The 18,990-nt window shown below is 38.0% G+C and overlaps 1 protein-coding gene across 1 annotated transcript in view; it reads right to left on the bottom strand.

Moving 5' to 3' along the window:
- LOC131976395 (inactive phospholipase C-like protein 2) overlaps positions 1-16,284 on the bottom strand; it is a 42,041-nt gene extending 25,757 nt beyond the window's left edge. Inside the window, exons 1-2 of the mRNA XM_059339419.1 lie at positions 15,832-16,284; positions 15,023-15,471 (exon numbers count right to left, since the gene is read on the bottom strand). Of these exons, the coding sequence (XP_059195402.1) occupies positions 15,023-15,274 (252 nt within the window). The 5' untranslated portion in view covers positions 15,275-15,471; positions 15,832-16,284. The remainder of the gene's footprint in view (positions 1-15,022; positions 15,472-15,831) is intronic.
- Between the last annotated feature and the right edge of the window lie 2,706 nt (positions 16,285-18,990).

Here is an 18,990-nt window from a genome sequence, read left to right as displayed (position 1 = left end):
TCACACATCCTACGTCTGACTGTTACATATTTGTCCATTTATTTCACCCATTCAGCTGACAATACCAATAATAAGAAGTGGAAGAACTCTAATTTAGATTGAGGACAGTTCAGTTGTAATTTTCCACAGGCTTTCATTAAGCTATAATTTTGAAGCAATTCCATTGGGGTTTTTTTCTCCTGATTATTCATTATTTTCTCACATATTAGCTGTGTTACATCATGAATACCTGTTTGAAATTGGATTGATTAAGGCAAAAAAGCAGTTGATACTGACCCATAGTGGAACGTTCTGCTGGCAGCCCAGTCTTGGTCAGACTGTTTATTTGTTTGCACAATGACGACATCAAAGTAGATGACACAGAATAATAAAACTAAAAGGATGATGTACATAGGAGAAAGAACACCAAAAGAGGCAAAAAAAAAAAAGTTCAAACACAACATGAAAAACATCTCCGATAGAATCAAGTGAAATAATAAACACCTTATCAAACAGATTTAGGAAAGCCTGTCAGTGGGCAATTCTGAAAAAAGGCCAAAAAATATTATGTTATAAATTAATGAATCTTTCTAATCCCATCTGTGTCTTTGAATATTGCAAAAACACACTGACCGGCAGATTTACTCTGATTGGTAGAATCTTACATCTCTCCATGTATGGGCCATGTCAAGTAAAATGTAAACACAATCATCACATTCTTTAACATGGTCTGCTGCTTAAAGAGAGTTCATTATATAAAAGGGGAGCTTAAAATCTAACTGCATGACTGCAGATAATCCTTATGATCTGGGCAAGAATGTGAACTTACAGCCACAGCCTACCGATAGTATGCGTCTGCTTCCTGCTGTATTTATTATCAGGGCTGCCATGCCAGGCATTCTCCTCAGGATTTTCCTTAGCTTCCTTTACAAAAACTAGAAAACAATACTGCCCACACCCATCCCTGTCTTAGCATTTGTTATTATTTCCTGAGGACACTCGTTTCTTATGAAACAGTTCCCTTTCCGTCTCTGGAGGAAGTCAAATGGGCCAGGTTTTTTTCTTAGTTGCATTAGCCCTTAAAAGGTACTTTAAAAGGCGAGATCGTCACCATCAGATTGTCTACTTATAGTTCAATCAGATATTTGCTTTATAGGGTACATATTTTTCTAGTCATAAATATCACTTATTATCTGTGTTAATCTGTTTCTTGAGACCCAACAATAAACCATCTTGAAATAGAACTATGATCAAAATGTTTTTGTTAGAAGGGCCAAAGGACAGCAAGTATTTAGTATTTAGAGATATTTACTGGTGATCATCAGGTCACTTATGCAGTGTGATTGGGAGTAGGATTGCTAGGGGTCTGTAAATTTCCTCAACAAGAAGTTAAGCTTGGTATTTTAGCAAAATTTATAGAAATAATAGAAAAAATGTACCTTTTAATATGAACTAATTGGGAGGGACACATAAAAAAAGCAATACTAGGTCTCATGGTATGTTTTGGTTAAAGGTTACTCCAGATTGATTGATTGATTGATTTGTAATCATGCACTGTATTCAGCAGTTTACTCTTCCATTCATAATAGGTTAATTCCCATTAAACAGGAATTCAGTAATGTGCAGCTAAAACTCCTGTTAACAACAAAAAATCTATCTTGAATATTGCTGTAACCTTGAGAACCCAATTGGTCAGGGAGTCACTGCTATTGATCAACAACCATCATTTTGTCTTAACAAGTATTGTCACCAAAGAGAATGTGATTTCAATGGTAAACATCCAAAACACACATAGTACAATGCTGTTAAAAGTCTTTCTGTCATTCTTGAAAGAAATTCTTGCATCACTGTGGCTCTCCGGTGCTCATTATCCATTACAAAGTTTATTTTTCTTTTCAGCTATGTTCAAAGAAGAGAGAAAACAACAAGGCTAATCCTATCAGGTTCACCCTGACCAGGAATGTTACTTTTATGTCTTTACATATCATTTCAATGAATGCTTGGTGTTTGTGTGAGAGAAGGAAACAGAGGGTGAATCAGAGAGAGGCAAACACAGGATGAGACAATGAAACAGCAAGTGAATAAGTAAGACAGGGCACATCCAACTGCTCACAGATCCCACAGGAATCTGAATCCCCTAACGGACTGTATCCCGCAATTTTTTCTGGCTCACTGAGCAGTTATGAACTGTCTGTACAACTGCAGACATGACAGGGGACCTATTACTCTCCACTGTTCTACCTACATCCACAACAACAAGCAATGACAATCACATTACAGCATCAATACACTTTGATCTCCAGACCAGCATTGGCTGCTTTCCTAAATCTATTTAGGAATAGACAAATTATTTAAGTATATGATTACATGCAGTATATATGTTACAAACCCACAAATTATATTTTGGCATCCTGTGCACACATTTTGTTTTTGGAACCAGAAAGTCTATCAGTTTATCATGTCCTCTGGCATGAAATAAACATTCAGTCCTGATATTAAGAGTCAGATGCTGAATCATTTTCTAACTCTGGATTAGACCCAAGACTGCATTAAAGTCTCCTCCTCTACATAACAAGCAAGCTGAGGCAACAGCATGGTTACCTAAGAAGCTCATACATACCCCACAGCTCTAACAGTGGGATATGTACCTTTTTTTAGGGCTAACAGTCCAATCTAAGACTAAATAACAAAATGACTTACGAAGCTGGTCGCCACGAGCAATCGGTTAGCCTGAAGAGTTGCTTAAACATTAATCCTTTAAAATTTTGAATGAAAGAAACTGTAGTATATTTGATTGTGAGTTAGAGTATTATATAATGAGTTATGGCTTAGATTTAACAAACATTTAGATGCACAGATATTATGACCAAAAGTGGACATATGCCACTAGTGGAAGTACTGATACTTCATGAATCTTAAGTCAACTGGATGATAATTCAATTATATAATAGTCATAATATGACCAGGTCATCCTACTGTTACAGTATATCATAGTTTACAAATAGTAGACTTGCATCAAAAAAAAGTTGAAACATACTGCAATATGTCATAGTATCTGATCTTAAATTGCTAAAAAAAAATGCTAATAATGCTTAACTAAGTACTGATAAATAAATAGATTTTTTTTTTGTTTGAGAAAGAAGAATGCTTAATGTGGCTCATGTACAGTATCTCACAAAAGTGAGTACACCCCTCTCATTTCTGCAATGTTTTAATTATATCTTGTCATGGGACAACACTGAAGAAATGACACTTTAATACGATGTTAAGTAGTCACTGTAGAGCTTGGATAGCAAAGTAAATTTATTGTTACTTCAAAGTAACTCAAAATACAACAATGAATGTGTAAAATGCTGGCAACAAAAGTGAGTACACCCCAAGTGACAATCTCAAAATTAAGCCAAAATTGGGACCAATTAGGCATTTTTCCTCCCTGTGTAATGCGACTAGTTAGTGTAACAAGGTGTCAGGTGTGATTGGGGAGCAGGTGTATTAAATTAGGTATTTTCACTCTCATACTGGTCACAGGAAGTTCAACATGGCACCTCATGGCAAAGAACTCTCTGAGGATCTAAAAAAAAAAGAATTATTGCTCTACATAAAGATGGCCTAGGCTATAAGAAGACACCCAACACCCTGAAACTGAGCTGTAGCACGGTGGCTAAAACCATACAGCGGTTTAAGAGGACAAGTTCCATTCAAAACAGGCCTCGCCATGGTCGACCAAAGAAGTTGAGTGCGCGCGCTCAGCGTCATATTCAGAGGTTGGCTTTGGAGAACAGGCGTATGAGTGCAGCCAGCATTGCTGTAGAGGTTGAAGGGGTGGGGGGTCAGTCTGTCAGTGCTCAGACCATACGCCGCACACTGCATTCAATTGGTCTGCATGGCTGTCGTCCCAGGAAAAAGCCTCTTCTAAAAAAGATGCACAAGAAAGCTCGCAAAAGGTTTGCTGACGACAAGCAGACTAAGGATATGGGTTACTGGAACCATTTCCTGTGGTCTGATGAAACCAAGATAAACATATTTGGTTCAGATGGTGTCCAGCGTGTGTGGCGGCAACCAGGTGAAGAGTACAAAGACAAGTGTGTCTTGCCTACAGTCAAGCATGGTGGTGGTAGCGTCATGGTCTGGGGCTGTATGAGTGCTGCTGGCACTGGGGAGCTACAGTTCATTGAGGGAACAATGAATGCCAACATGTACTGTGGAATACTGAAGCAGAGCATGATCCCCTCCCTACGTAAACTGGGCCGCGGAGCAGTATTCCAACACGATAACGACCCCAAACACACCTCCAAGACGACCACTGCCTTCCTAAAGAAGCTGAGGGTGAAGGTGATGGACTGGCCAAGCATGTCCCCAGACCTAAACCCTATTGAACATCTGTGGGGCATCCTCAAACGGCAGGTGGAGGAGCGCAAGGTCTCCAACATCCACCAGCTCCGTGATGTCATCATGGAAGAGTGGAAGAGGATTCCAGCGGCGACCTGTGAAGCTCTGGTGAACTCCATGCCTAAAAGGGTTACGGCGGTGCTGGAAAATAATGGTGGCCACACAAAATATTGACATTTGGGTCCAATTTTGACATTTACAGTTGGGGTGTACTCACTTTTGTTGCCAGCATTTTACACATTCATTGTTGTATTTTGAGTTACTTTGAAGTAACAATAAATTTACTTTGCTATCCAAGCTCTACAGTGACTACTTAACATTGTATCAAAGTGTCATTTCTTCAGTGTTGTCCCATGACAAGATATAATTAAAACATTGCAGAAATGAGAGGGGTGTACTCACTTTTGTGAGATACTGTATGATCAAATCAGGATCTTAACATTAGCTTAAAAGAAAACTTAAGGCAAGCAATACATATAGTATTGTTCCATCTCAATTATAAAAATATCCACCATGTGTGACTCTAGCACTTTGAGCCAATATACTTAAATCCCATTTTAATTGGCAGAGGTGACTGTTTCATCAAACTAAGCACTTAGAATTTCTTCCCAAGTTGTATTGACAAATAATAAGACTGTTTAAACACCACCTGATATGTTCAACAGGCAGAATTGGCTGGGGTGAAAATAAATATAGTGAGTGTAAACGAGATGGGAGTGTACCACGGTGACAGGAAGTGCTTTGGAGGAACAACAAAAACTAGAACAAAATGAGTCACTAGGAAACCCAACTGGAGACAGTAAGGAGGAAGACAAAATGTTTTGAAAGCCAGCTCTGATGAAAATGCTGTGTTGATACCAAACAAAAGGTCATATTGTATTATGTTCATTTTTCAGAAATGGGGAAGATAGTCACTTTGCAAACACTGTTATACTACCAACAATCCCAAACACAGAAAAGTACTGCAAAGGTAAGTCTGTTGGAATGGGTTATTTGTTGATAAATTCAATATACTTAAAAGCATGATTATTTTAATCAAGACAGAAGAACAAACTGTATCCATTCAACATTCAAGAAAGCCGAACCAATTTCAGCAAAGAGCTTATCAGTTGTTGTTTTTTGTTTTTTTTTTCAAATTAGCATATGAAGACTTTTTGTTCTCTAGCTGCACTGCAGTCAAATCCCAAAGGAGTTTAAAGGCCCAGCTGTGGCAGTACTGTACCATATGATATCAGTCGTTGGTGAAGTGTGAAAAGACTGACTACCCTGGGACTTAAGTTTTTATGCACTGCTATTTCCTGAACAAATATATGTGATAGTAACACGTCTTTCTTTAGAACGTTGTGGTTATGACTAAAAGTATATATAGTTTATCATGAGTACTCGAGTTCAATGCAAAATCAAATCAGGGACTTTGACTAAAGATCGACTCACCTCAGTTTTCAGGTTTATTAACTAGTTATCTATCAGTCTTTGCCCAAACATGAATCTTGTCATTATTCACACCATGTAAGTTCGAAGGGATTTAGTTGCAGTAATGTAACAGACAAACCAAAGACTTAACCAAGAGTGCTAACAACATTAAAATTTTCCTTAAAATTGAAACTTAAATTAGATTTTCTATGGCAGTATTTCAACTGTGAAAAAGGAAAATATACCACTAACCAGCGATAAATCACTTTAGGTGATCAGAGCTCACCACAATTATCCTCCAAACTGTTCTCTGTGGAGCTATCCCAGGATTTACATCATCAGCTCTTAGTTTTTTGGCTCTAGGCTTTTGGAGAGACTCTTAAGTTCTCAAATATTGATTGAGCCTTTAACCACATTTACAATGAACTAATTTGTTAATTCAGTTATATTAAAAAATAGATTTCATCGGTTATGATGCTTTCTTAGGCTGCAGACTATGCTCTATGGCCAAAGGAGCGTTAAGCCAAATGTTTCATGTTACTATAAGGACAGACAGGTTAATCGATATAATTACATAACATACGCCCAGACTACTCAATTCTCATATGATGTTTTCACTAAAATGTTAATTAATGAGGTTTCTTTTAGATACTGGATAGGGAAGAGGAGAGAAGACAACATGCTGTACAGATATCAGCCCATAGCTGCTGGAAAGGATTAATTGTTTCCAATAAGCTATTGATTAATTTAAGCCTGTGGAGATCATCTTAATAAAATTAACTTACTCTTGCCTATTCATCCTGCGAGGCGACTGTAACCATGACCATGTGACCCTCAACTGGTTCTCTAACATTTTTGTGGCAAGTGTGAATAAAAAAATGCAATTGGACCTGACAGAGACGTGTCAACCAGCAAGCAAAGCACAGTGACACTTTGAATTAGTACCACAACTATTTCTCATTTCACAGTGAACGCATCATTTCCCAATCAGTGTGATGGGCCTACTTCAGATGGAATGAAGCATGATAAGGGAGCAATACTCAGCTGGTCTCCTCTCACCTTGCACTGCCAACATGAAAAGCCACTCTTGACCATTTCATTAGCAAAAAAAGAAAAAGCCTCCCTCTGCACACCTAAGGACGGCCTACACTACTGGTTCTACTGGAATGTCTTTGCCTACAATGAATAAATCCCTATATCAGATAATCTTCTTCAGGACCTACACCTACCCTTTCCTCAGGTACAGACTGGGCTGGAAAATGACTCAACAATTTATCCCTTACTGATCCCAGCACATTATTGTATCATGACAAAAATCCTCATGTCTGTGGCTCACAGTTCTCAGGTTTTACTGAATAAGTGTTTTTATGTTTCTGTGAAATATTAAGTACCTAACACAAATAACACCTTTATGAAAATTAAGTTTAATGTGGAAATTGAAAAGACTGCCAGAATGCTGAATTCATCTGCTGTCATGTCGATGGGAAAAAAAGACCGACCTAATGGAAAGTTGGCAAGCATGTGATTGCAATTCAAACCAAAGTTCATATTCTCATTTATAAACAGTAGCACACAGTAAGGAGCCATGCATATGACTATTTCTTATAGTTAGGCAGGCCTGCAAAGCACCGTTATAGTGTCAGCACACTAAAACAATACAAATCACATTCTCAATCAAACTGAGCTTTTACAAACTTAAAAAGGAACTTATTTATTGATAAGTTGCGCAATGTAACAGTGGTAAAGCTTAGTGTACACCATTTCATTGTTCAATCAGGTCAGACTTCAAAGCATTTCCATATTATTCAAGTCAGGTCCACACCGCAATTGCTGAAAATTATCTTATTCACATTCCGATCAGACCTCAACCGGGGAATGATCAAGCAAAATTGTCATGTCACAGTTCAGACTCACAGAGGAGAGAGTGAGCTGCATCAGCAGAGCTCAGCATCTGATAAGGCATCCATGAAGAGACAGTTTCAGAGCACTGGCAGGCTTCAAATGCTCTGCCTGTATTGTGAGTTTAATTAACATGTTAGCTGCCAATTTCACAAGATTTTCACAGCCAACATTGTTACTGTTACAAAACAGCTTAGCTGATTCATCCTAGGAGCCTCTTAAAGTTCAGCACCAATGCAAGACAATGCTGAGGCACTGGGAATAACAACTGCCTGGTCAATTTTATTTCAGTCAAATCAAAACAGGCCATTTCCTCAAGGGTTTAAGTGGATATTTGTGTGAATTAACCTAGCAAATTAATAACAATGTTAATATACTGCCAAATGCTGGTAAATATGATGTTACTGTCAAACAGAGTTCCTACAAAATAGCTTTTACATGTTATCACACTATTTGCAAACAACTAGACTTCAGCAGGACTCTAAAATTTGGTGCATGCAAGAAAAAAAAATGCATTCATTACCCAAAGAAAATATCCATATATAAGCTGGTCTACAGTAGGCCTGCAACTAAAGATTATTTGTTAGAAAAAACATCCAACACAGTTTCTTAGAATCCTTGCAGGTCGTCATGTGCTTGTTTTATTCAAACAAAAGTTTGAAAACGCTGTCTACTACTAGTACTGTCTAATAATGATAAGGTAAAGAAACAATTTATCACATGTGAGAAGCTAGAACCATCAAATGTTAGCCATTTTTTCTTGAAAAATTATTCAAACTATTAGAAAAGGAAATGTATCTCAGGATCTCAGAGGATCGGTGACATGGACGACGAGAGTCCGATTGTTGAAGTTGAACAGCATACAATCATTTATGACATCACACATTTTTTTTATAAGGATAGATGGTCAGATCGACAGATATTCCACGTCAGAGAAGCAAAGTAAGCTGTTGGTTGTTGTTGTTTACTTTATACACAGTTTATCACAGGACCTCGCAGTCTCCCGTACGTTCAGGATTAACGCGTGTTCTTGTTATCTTTCGTGTATGCAGTTGGCTCGCTATGCTGCCGTTCCGCGGCCATAACGCGCCCACTGTGAATTGACGCTGGGCAGAAGACGGAGCAAAACCTCGGCGGAGCCGTTCCGCGGCCATTCCGCGCCCGGTGGAAATCCCCAGTAAGATTATAAAACTTTTAAAACAAGCTCAACAATGAGTCTCAAAGCAAATAAAATTTCTGTGATCCATTGCCAAAAGGAAAAGTTTATTTCCTGTGAGAGCAGTATTTTTTTTAAAAACATGCATTCTAAAAGTCGGCCTTGCATTTCTCTCACGTAGGAGCTTATTATTAAATATCAGAGTCGCAGCATTGATTCTGTGGATTCTTATATATGATAGTGGTGTAGTTAATTATTAATAATTAAACTCCATGTTAAGTGTTTAAATATGTATTGTTCTTCCTGTGCTTCGTTGCTCATTACAGTAAAATGTTAATGCACCTCATCATAAAGGCAAAGAACCACCTCCCCAATAAATGTTGCAGAACTGTAACTAGTGCCAAGTTATTTGAGCTCCCCTTGAAATACCTGGGTGAGGCAAGCAGCACTTGTGTAAATCTGTGACACCTGAGCTGATAAATGAATAAGCCATGATTCAGGTTAAGTGACTTATCACCACTGCTGCGAGTCGCCTTGAACACGCACAGCCGCAATGTGTGAATGTGACACAGCAGCTGGACCCTGCATCAAGGATGGGTGTCAAAATATCTTTAATCCATTACACAATCAAGTGCCAGTGGCATTGGGTTGGGCAACTGGATTACATCCAAGTATGCAAGCTACATTGTTCAAAGGTAGTTTGGGTTAAACAACAATCTGTGGTTGGAAAATGTAGGCTAAGTGATGGTAGGGAGGTCTGTAATAACACCTAGGTGGCAGTTTCTAAAGTGACATTATGAATAATTAATTTGACAATGCTAGGCAACACCAACAACATTTACATCGACACATTCTTAATGAGAAGTTAATGCCTTCACTGCCACCTCAATAAAAGACAATGTGCAGAGGACTTTTTTGGCTGAATGTGGACACTCAGTGGGAGTACTATGAAGTTTCTTTTTCAAGGCCACGTCAACAGTAATTTCAGCAGACCTGTTTCACACTGCATTCTCTCGGTTCATTTTCCTTGACAAAATAAGACAAGTAATGTCTGCATTTACACACTTCCACATAGGTATTCACATGGACAAATGTGCTTTAGCATATACACCCGTAATTATTCAGCACATTTAAATCAAACTGCAGAATGGAAGCATGTGTTTGAAAGCTGTTTAGACACAATGAACACTGATGAAAACTTAAGCACTTATAGTCTGCAACACAAAGTACTTGGTATACAGGAGGCAGATTGATAGCACTGTACGTTAACTTGAAGTTGAAAAGGAACATTGGGAAAGTGATGAAGTGGAGCTGATATTTATAAGTCTTATTGGAAATAAAGAACAACTGATACAAATTCAGTGCACACTGTTCATTTGCGGTTACCTTAACAGGGGAAAACATCCTGTTACTAAACAAAATAAAACCACACCTCAGCTGCGGTGTACTGGTCCGAGTAATGCAGGCTAAATTGCAACTGAGCCTGACTGAATGATATGATACAATATGAAGATTCCCATGGAGAAACTTGTCTTAGGCTCACAGCACTGCTGGTCCACCATAATTAATACCATATTGTTTTCCCTTTTAACAGGAGGATATCACAAACTGAGTTTGTTTTCCTCTCCAACCCGAGCTGTGAAATAAGTGTTATTTACCAAGCAATGGAAAGATCCTCTTTGTTGAAGAGGATCAGAGGTGAGACATGAGGTGGGAAGAAAAGTGTAGCCATGAGCTCATTATTTCTCCTGCCACTGGCCACCCACGTACAACATGGTCACAATTTACTGGTGAAGACAGAGTTTAAAATGGGCTGGTAAACACCTAAGCCATAACTCATTCTATGCATAAGTGCTTTAGTATCACATAGAGACTAGGTTATCCAAACAAATGCTGCTCTCTCTTCCATGCAGCACTTTAACAACGTCATTTGATATTTTAAGTGCATGAGAAGTTATAATTCAAACTACAGAGCAATAAAAGTGTGCATACCTCTGGCGAGGCTGTATCTCTAAATTTGTTAGATTGATATCACAACAATGGAGATCTACAGTTATGGAGCAAATTATTTTTCCATTCAAGTTTTCTTAATATTTTGGTGACAAACAAACAGGACTGAAAAGGTTGCTTCCATATATAAGTATTACTATACTATTTTATATTTGATAAATACAGGTTTTCTTTAAGTGTTACTCAATCCCAGATCTACCTTTTGAGTATCAAACATTTACCCAAAGGAGGTTTGAAATAGGGCTGGGCGATATGACAATATATACCATCAAATGGATATAAAAATGTCTATCATTTAACATATATATTTCTCCAAATCCTTCTGAAGCTGGGACACTGTGTAAAATATAAAATCAAAAAAGAATGGATCAAATTTAGAATTCATGGTGCATATTTTCAAAACTAAAGTTTACCAGTTAGAACACTAACCTCATCAAACCCATCTGCTTGGTTATGTTAAAGAGCAGAGAACATTGAGCCAAAACTGTAAGACCAAAATGCATGTATGACGCATCATTTGAGCTTGTTTAGCATGTGACTAAAACACATCCAAAAGAGCATTCTTTTGGTCCAACCCAATTTGGCCTTATCGCCCAGCCCAAGTTTGAAAAAAAGCTGTTAAAAGTGGATAGTTTCATCTTTCTGAGACAGGATGTGGTCATATGTTGTGGTCAACTTAAAAACATCCATAAATAGTGTTTTTACCACTTCTGCAACAAAATATTTAATACTAATCTATATGCTAAGCATGTTCCAAAAAGTCATTACTTTGCCAAAGAAATAGCTTCTGTGTTTCATTGAGGACAACAGACACAGGTGCCATGTATTTGACAATATCTTTATAAAAAACACATTTAGAAATATCCTGAGCATACAAATGCAAAGTGAGAGGGTTAAGAGAAGCTTCGATGTATTGGAGCTTGAAAACTGGGTGTAAATTCTGGGTGGAGTATCACTTTAAGTCCACTATTCACAAACCATAAAATTAAAAGATCTGCAAAGGTGCTATTTTGTCAACCAAGGACTGCAAGCTTAACAGTTTGCAGACATACAATTTTAGAGAAAGGTCTGATCTTGCAAGTTTAGATATGCCATTAGCTCGTACCTCTTGATGACACACATATTCCTACACACCTTTATCACCAAATATGTTCAACAGAAACCTTCATAGAAACCAAGTAAATGTTGAGTGCTAAGCATGACAGCTGTTACTATGAGAATGTGGTCGAGATGGCGTTGTCCCGACCACATCCTCCCATCAGTTCAGAGAAGCAGTTTAACAAGAACTGAGGGCTCTGACTGACAGTGTGAAAAAGGCTGCCTTGTTAACACTGGTCCAACCCTTCACAAGCAACGTCTCAGTGCAATATTCAATCAGTCATAGCTGTCAAAAACAAAAACTGCCTTCAAGAAAATATTGGCATGCAGACAAGGGCACAGCTTGCTGCATACTTGATTTTCTTGATACCCTTTTTTAATATCTATTCTAATTCTGAGTTTTGCCTTCACACAAGTACAACATGAGAAATCATTACTCAAACCACATGTACTTTTTTGCACGGTTTCACTGTCTTCACATTATTAAAGTGCTGCACTTCCTGCATCACCCAAACCTTGATAACAGTCATTTTCTCCTAATGCTAACTTAACATGACACTGATTTTGGCTTCAGCCAATCAGAAGTCATCGTCTCCGCTGTGACTCACTGGATGTTGATCCATCTGTGTGCTGTGTTGCTAAGCAAACGCCATAAAATCATTTCCAACTGATTTCACTTGTTTCTTATTCCTAGTAATAAAGGCTTTCATTGTCTAGTCTGATATGGCACTTATTGAATTTAGGTCATTTCAGCATTTCAAAATGATTTGTTGTCTGCATGAATACCCCTGTCACTGGACAATCACGTGAAAACCTCTGGACAGGGACATTAATCTTAGCAGCAACAGCAACGAGATGTTTTCAGTGTAACATGTTTATTAAGAGGCCATTCTGTCTCTTCTTTTAAAACAGGGTTTGAGCTGAATCAAAAACGTCAAAAAGCTGAGTCAAAAATGTATTGGCGTCTCTTTTATTCAAATAACCTTCCACATGTCTCGACAGAGCCTATAGCTCATAGAAGTAGACACATCACTGAAACAAATCACGCCACGGAACTGAGACAGGTCCTTATGTAGTGAGAGATTACTTGGAACATTACAAGGCAGAAATGTCAATATTACCCCCATCAATCTCCAGGCGTGGGCATGTTAAAGTTCAGCACCCACAATGTGCCAAGACAGTGTTGCCTGTAAAAACTGTCCAGTGCCAGAGATTGTACCCAAATCAGAGAAATATCAATGAAGCATCAAATTATAGACCTAATCATATTGATTGTGTGCATGGTAATAAACAATTATGCCACTATTACATTACATTACATGTCATTTAGCTGATGCTTTTGTCCAAAGCGACTTACAATAAGTGCATTCGACCTGATGGTACCAGGAATCAAGTAAGTACAGAACTTTAAGAGCCAACTGTAATAGCTATGTGAGTGATATGCTAACGAAGAGAAGAAATAGAAGAGTAGAGGTTTTTATTTATTTATTTTATTATAGATATAGGCGACCATGACTTAACCGAGGTATTGTTGGAAGAAGTGGGTCTTCAGCCTGCAACACCAAATTCACTCTAACGTACCTCACACTGCTATCTAAAAAAGTGCATCCTTACACAGCTTGCATTTTAAAACTAGCTGGCCTTATGGAATGACATCTCTGAGTTCAACCTCTAATTTACTGACCTCTGAAAGCCGATGTAAACAACATCAAATAAGAGACACTTATGACGTCTTTCAGTTTTTCTATAATATGGCAATGTTCTATCGTCGGAGAGTACAGTTAATGTGAAGAATAATGCATCCTTTGTTCAGTATAGCCAAGTAACTCGCCATCACCATTTTCAGATTTGTTCCTTCAGCTTTATGGCTGAAATTATGATAGCCACAGCAGCAGAGGCAAGACATTACAGGGTTGCTGACATTAGCTATAGACAAAGGCTCGGAGGCTTTCAACATACAGTAGATTGATGCAATGTGAGGAAGTGTCATCTTCTTTGTTACCCCTTAAGCAATACTCCAACGCCCATACCCTGTGAGAGGAGTAAACTAAAGTCCAGAGCTTTAGACTGCAAGTCAGGATCATAATGAGTCCATAATGAGTTTATTGCATATCCATCTAAAACATGTACATGTATGAATTTCAGCAGCAGTAAGAGCAGCCAGGATCAGCACCTGGAGCAGGTTAAGACTTGAGTGTCTTGCTTGGATTCTCTCTGATCACAGCCACATGCAATATTTTATTGTGCTACTCAGTACAACATTCATATTAGGCAGCACTTGAATGATGTTAAGGCAGACCCTATCATTAATATGTGCATATGTGAGGTAAACACACTAAACATTTATGAGCCCTGTATGCTATTTTATTTCTAGTAGTCATTCAAGTTATTTGTTTGCTGTACTAAACAGTCTGAACTGTAAATACTGCTATCCACCAGATACTTCCTCTCATTCCCTCTCATTATTTGCGGTCTCTGCTGCTCTAAAGACAAACCTTATTCCTTTAACCTAGGATCACTTTCATACAGCTGCCATCTTTATTTTATAATAATAAAATAAGTTAAGCATATCTGTTTCAGTTTCTTTATAATTAGTATAATGAGCACAGTACCTTCAACCACATGCTCATTGTATGCATTGTGTATATATTATTGTTCATTGTGACATATTTCACAGCATTGTGCCTGTATTTCTCTGCTGCTGCTTCTATGTTTCCCCTTCTGTGAACAATAAAGATCATCCTATCTTATTCTGTCTCTGCTGGCATGCACATTCAGCTAGATTAATGACAGCCAAGATCAAATAAGAAGAATCTCTGCTATGCAAATTCAATACAAAATATGCAGACAAAGTACAGGATGTGCTTCTGGTCATTCCATTGTCGGCCTGTATTGTGAAAAGCACCTATTTCGCTGAAATGTTACCATTTCGCAGGCGAGGTTAATGAAAAGCAGGCATATTAAAGGCTGATTACATTACAGCAAGGGGCTGTGCATTCTAACTTCCAACAGCCTATGTTCAGGATAGGTGTGCAGGCTAGCTTGAATGCAAAACGAGACTTCAACTTCAATGTTTACCTTGATAATGCTGCTCCTGCGTGGTATTTCAGATTTGGCTTCCACTCCGGCAGAGGTGTTGGCGCTTTCCAGCCCGGCTTGGCTGCCAGGTGCGACGAAGGATCCCGATCCGACCATATTTTCTGATATCCCACAGTCTCCATTCAAGACCGACACTTCGCAATGCGTCTTGCCAGCTGCTTCGTCGCTGGGCACGGTCCTATCCCCAAGATTCAATGGAGGCAGGCTGCCGTCCTCCCCAAACTCCGCCATAGGCACTTCGAGCACGCACACACACACAAGCTGGCAAGCTGTTAGGTAGCAAAGCCTTATGTTTCAGCTTTACTCCAATTTCCTGCCTGGCCTATTGCCTCGCTGTAACATTTGCACGCATTTCTGCCGTATCATGTCTCGGTGCACATATCTCTCAGGTTCCTACAGACAGGGGGGCTTGCTCCGTGCAGGGTGCTCTGTAGAGAGAAACCACAGCGATTAGCATAATTAGACAATATGACATGAGAACCAGCAGCAACGTTAATAGTAACAGCTATTATACGAAGAACAACCCGAAGCGTCCAACACTCACATGCCGTGTTCACTGAAAGCGGATGTTAACTTACAATCAGAGGACGCTGTCATGTAAATGCAGCATGATAAACCCATACAACAGACGTGCTTCACTGGATGGACGAGCAGTGTTCAGGACCGTTATTAGCTCGTTTCACCCCACTATGCTGTTTTTACAGCAGCAAACCCACCCTGTCTAGTTTAACGTCAAGTTAACACTCGCATATTAAAAGCCTGTTAAGTTATCAGTTCAACTAACTCACCCAGAAGACTCATGGTTAGCTGAGGTGACTGTAGCTCCATGTACTTGCCTTTTGAGCCGCCGTGTGTCTCCATGAGAAGGACGGTCCTCTTTCTACTAAGTTGTTGCTGCAACTGAGCAACAGACAACCGTTTACTGTCTGTGCGGAGCTTAGTGGGCTAACTAGCTTAGCTAGCTCGGTGAAGTTAGTCTTCGCAGGCAACTCAAAGTCCGGTCAGTACTACCTCTGTTTTTTTACAGCCTGGTGAGCAAACAAAGGAAGACGTTTCCTCCGTCGTCAGTCAGCAGTACGTTAAGTCCATGTTAAAGTTTTTCTTCAGAAGAAAACTCTAACGTTAATTTGCCGTTAGGTGTCTCGCGCAGAGGTGCATCTTGACAAACCGTCACTCAGAGAATTCGTTTCCAGGGAACAAAGTTGTGTACGTCTCGTGAACGCGCACAGGCACCACTTCACAACAGGCTGTGTTGTCAATCACAGCTAATTATTTTTTCACCAACAGGAGAAAAACGCCCCCCTCTCACTTTTCTGCAGATCAAGACCGAGTATACATATTCATATACTGCTGTAGTTTAGTGTTTATAAGGTAGTTTTATCTGGGCATGCCAGATACATGCTTTATTTTAGAAAATCATTAGATTTCTTCTGTATTTTGACAGGTTTTTATTTTTGCTCTTTGGTTGTATATGGACCTATGCCACTAATAAAATACCATTTACAATTTAAGATGGTTTGCAGTCTGGAACAATGTCAATGTGGGGGTTAAAAAACACAAAACGAAAAAAAAAAATATATATATATAGCACAGACACCAAAAGTCAAACCTAGGATTAATACATACAAAAGAACACAGGAATACCTACAAGCCAATCAGAAAACCTATCCACATAAACAAACAATGCATAGGTTAAGTATGCATGCAAAACAACACACAAGACAACAAGAAAATACATGCAAATCAACAAGAAAATACATGCAAAATACTGCATGAGTCAACAAGAAACACGAAATAATACAAGAGTTAATAAGAAAATGCATGAAAAACAGCATAAAACACAAATAATTTTAATTGGATTGTTTTTAGTTTGTTTTGAAATAACTCTGAACATGATCCACAGATAAAAAAATAAATAAAAAAACATTTATTGGATTAAAATGTTGATTTCACTGTCTCCAAATCAGGGTGGTGATAGTGGTTTTAAACCAACATACCAGACTAATTTAATATAACTTTTCTCTTTTTTCTGTTACAGCGTGCCTGTTGTGGATTGTCTCTTCAGTATTTAATATTGTTGCTATTGATGTCAGCATAATTCAGAAGCTACATAAGACATCTCTCAAGGACTCACATGACTTTTGTTTTTCCTGTACAGAGTCACATTGTGTGTCAGGTCTTCCTCTTTATGTGGACAGTTTATGTTGACGATGGACTAATCTAAGTGGTGAAGTAATAGCCTTCACTGAATAATCTTGTGGAAACTCTTAGTAGTTGCCAATGTGACCAAACAGAATCATCACAAATCATCAATTCCTGCAGATGAGAGGATTTAAATATTAATCACTCTTGGTCGGACACATACCATATAACGCCTATTGCATAAGAGACAGGGAGAGTGAGAGATGAAGCATAACATTGTTCCACATGATTTAATGCATTTTATTCATAGGCCACTGGTTCAGATGAAGACATATAAACTAAAGTGTGGTGAGGCATGGTGAGTTGTGCAACAGAGCCACCTGCTGGTCCACAAGGGTTACTGAATTTACCATGATTTTGCAATGCAAATTTTCCTATTGTCGTCTTCACACTGCTACTTAAAGTGAATTGTTTAGCCATATTTGGCCTGTGCATGCTTCATTTTCATTTTCTGTATTCAGCCTAATTATAGAGGACTAAGGAGGTTATATATTCCAATAATCCAACCACAGAAAGTATATGAGGCTTTCTGTATATTTTTCTATATCATTATAATGTCTTATACTATACCACTTATACTATATATTATATGTATATCCTCTGCATATATTTAAGTTCTCTCAGGAAAACAATCAAACACAAAATATATATTATGTATATAAGATGTATAGACTGTATTTGTCTTATTATTTATATTCTTTATTCTGTTTTTATATCTATGTGCCTGTATGTTGAGCTGCTGTGACAACAAAATTTCCCCACTGGGATAAATAATGTCATATCTTATCTTTTCTTATCTTATCTTATCTTATCTTATCTTACCTTGTCTTGTCTTGTCTTGTCTTAATTCTCTATAGAAAAATGAAAAGTTTCAATCCATCTTGCAACTCTTTAGATTTATTGTGCAACCCCTTTTGAGGTCTCGATCACTGATCTCAGGTCAGTCTAGAGTTTGTGACACAGTGAAATGGCATAGCTCTTCATTCATTAAAATATTAATATATATTTAAAGAAATACAAATTTCATTGCTGTCATAACAGTTGATGATTCCATTGCTGTGATCATATTTACCCAACTTACATGCATGCATCATTAATGTTTATTTTACTACAGTAGCTGTGCAAGTTATTTACACTGAAGATAATATCAAAAACTATCACAAAATGGATACATTTTATTGACGTCAAATTGTTCTTCATCCAAGCAGGAAGAATAAACCATCTTGACCATCGAGTTGATGTTTAATGATAATGAGTTTGAGAAGTATCTCTCGATCAAAAACCTCTTATTTTTGTTCCCACTTACAATATTACTGAAGATAAGACATGATGTGGTGCTGGTGTGTCTATTCAGGGCACACAAGACATATTTGCTGTAGTTTTAATGTGCAAACATTTATAGATTGCAGTGTTATTAACTTTTTAACAGGATACCTGCATCCGAATGTTATTCAGGAAAGCCCAAATAATGTGATGGAAAAAAAGATTTTTGTGGTATCAGAAGCTATTATTATTCAGGGATAAGAAAGCCATTAGTCACATGTTTGTGCACATGAGGATGAGGAAATATACTTAATACAATATTAAATACATTTTGATGCATTGAAGGGACAATACAGTATTGGATCACCTTTGTTCAAATTCTCTTTATATATTGTATCCGAACCTATCTTATAAACATTAAATGAATTATTTGCATGATTTAACATCATCTGTCAGAATACAGAGACGGATCATTTTGTCGG

This window comes from Centropristis striata, chromosome 8 (assembly GCF_030273125.1).
Source record: "Centropristis striata isolate RG_2023a ecotype Rhode Island chromosome 8, C.striata_1.0, whole genome shotgun sequence".
NCBI lineage: Eukaryota > Metazoa > Chordata > Actinopteri > Perciformes > Serranidae > Centropristis > Centropristis striata.
This window is presented reverse-complemented; position numbering and strand designations above follow the sequence as displayed.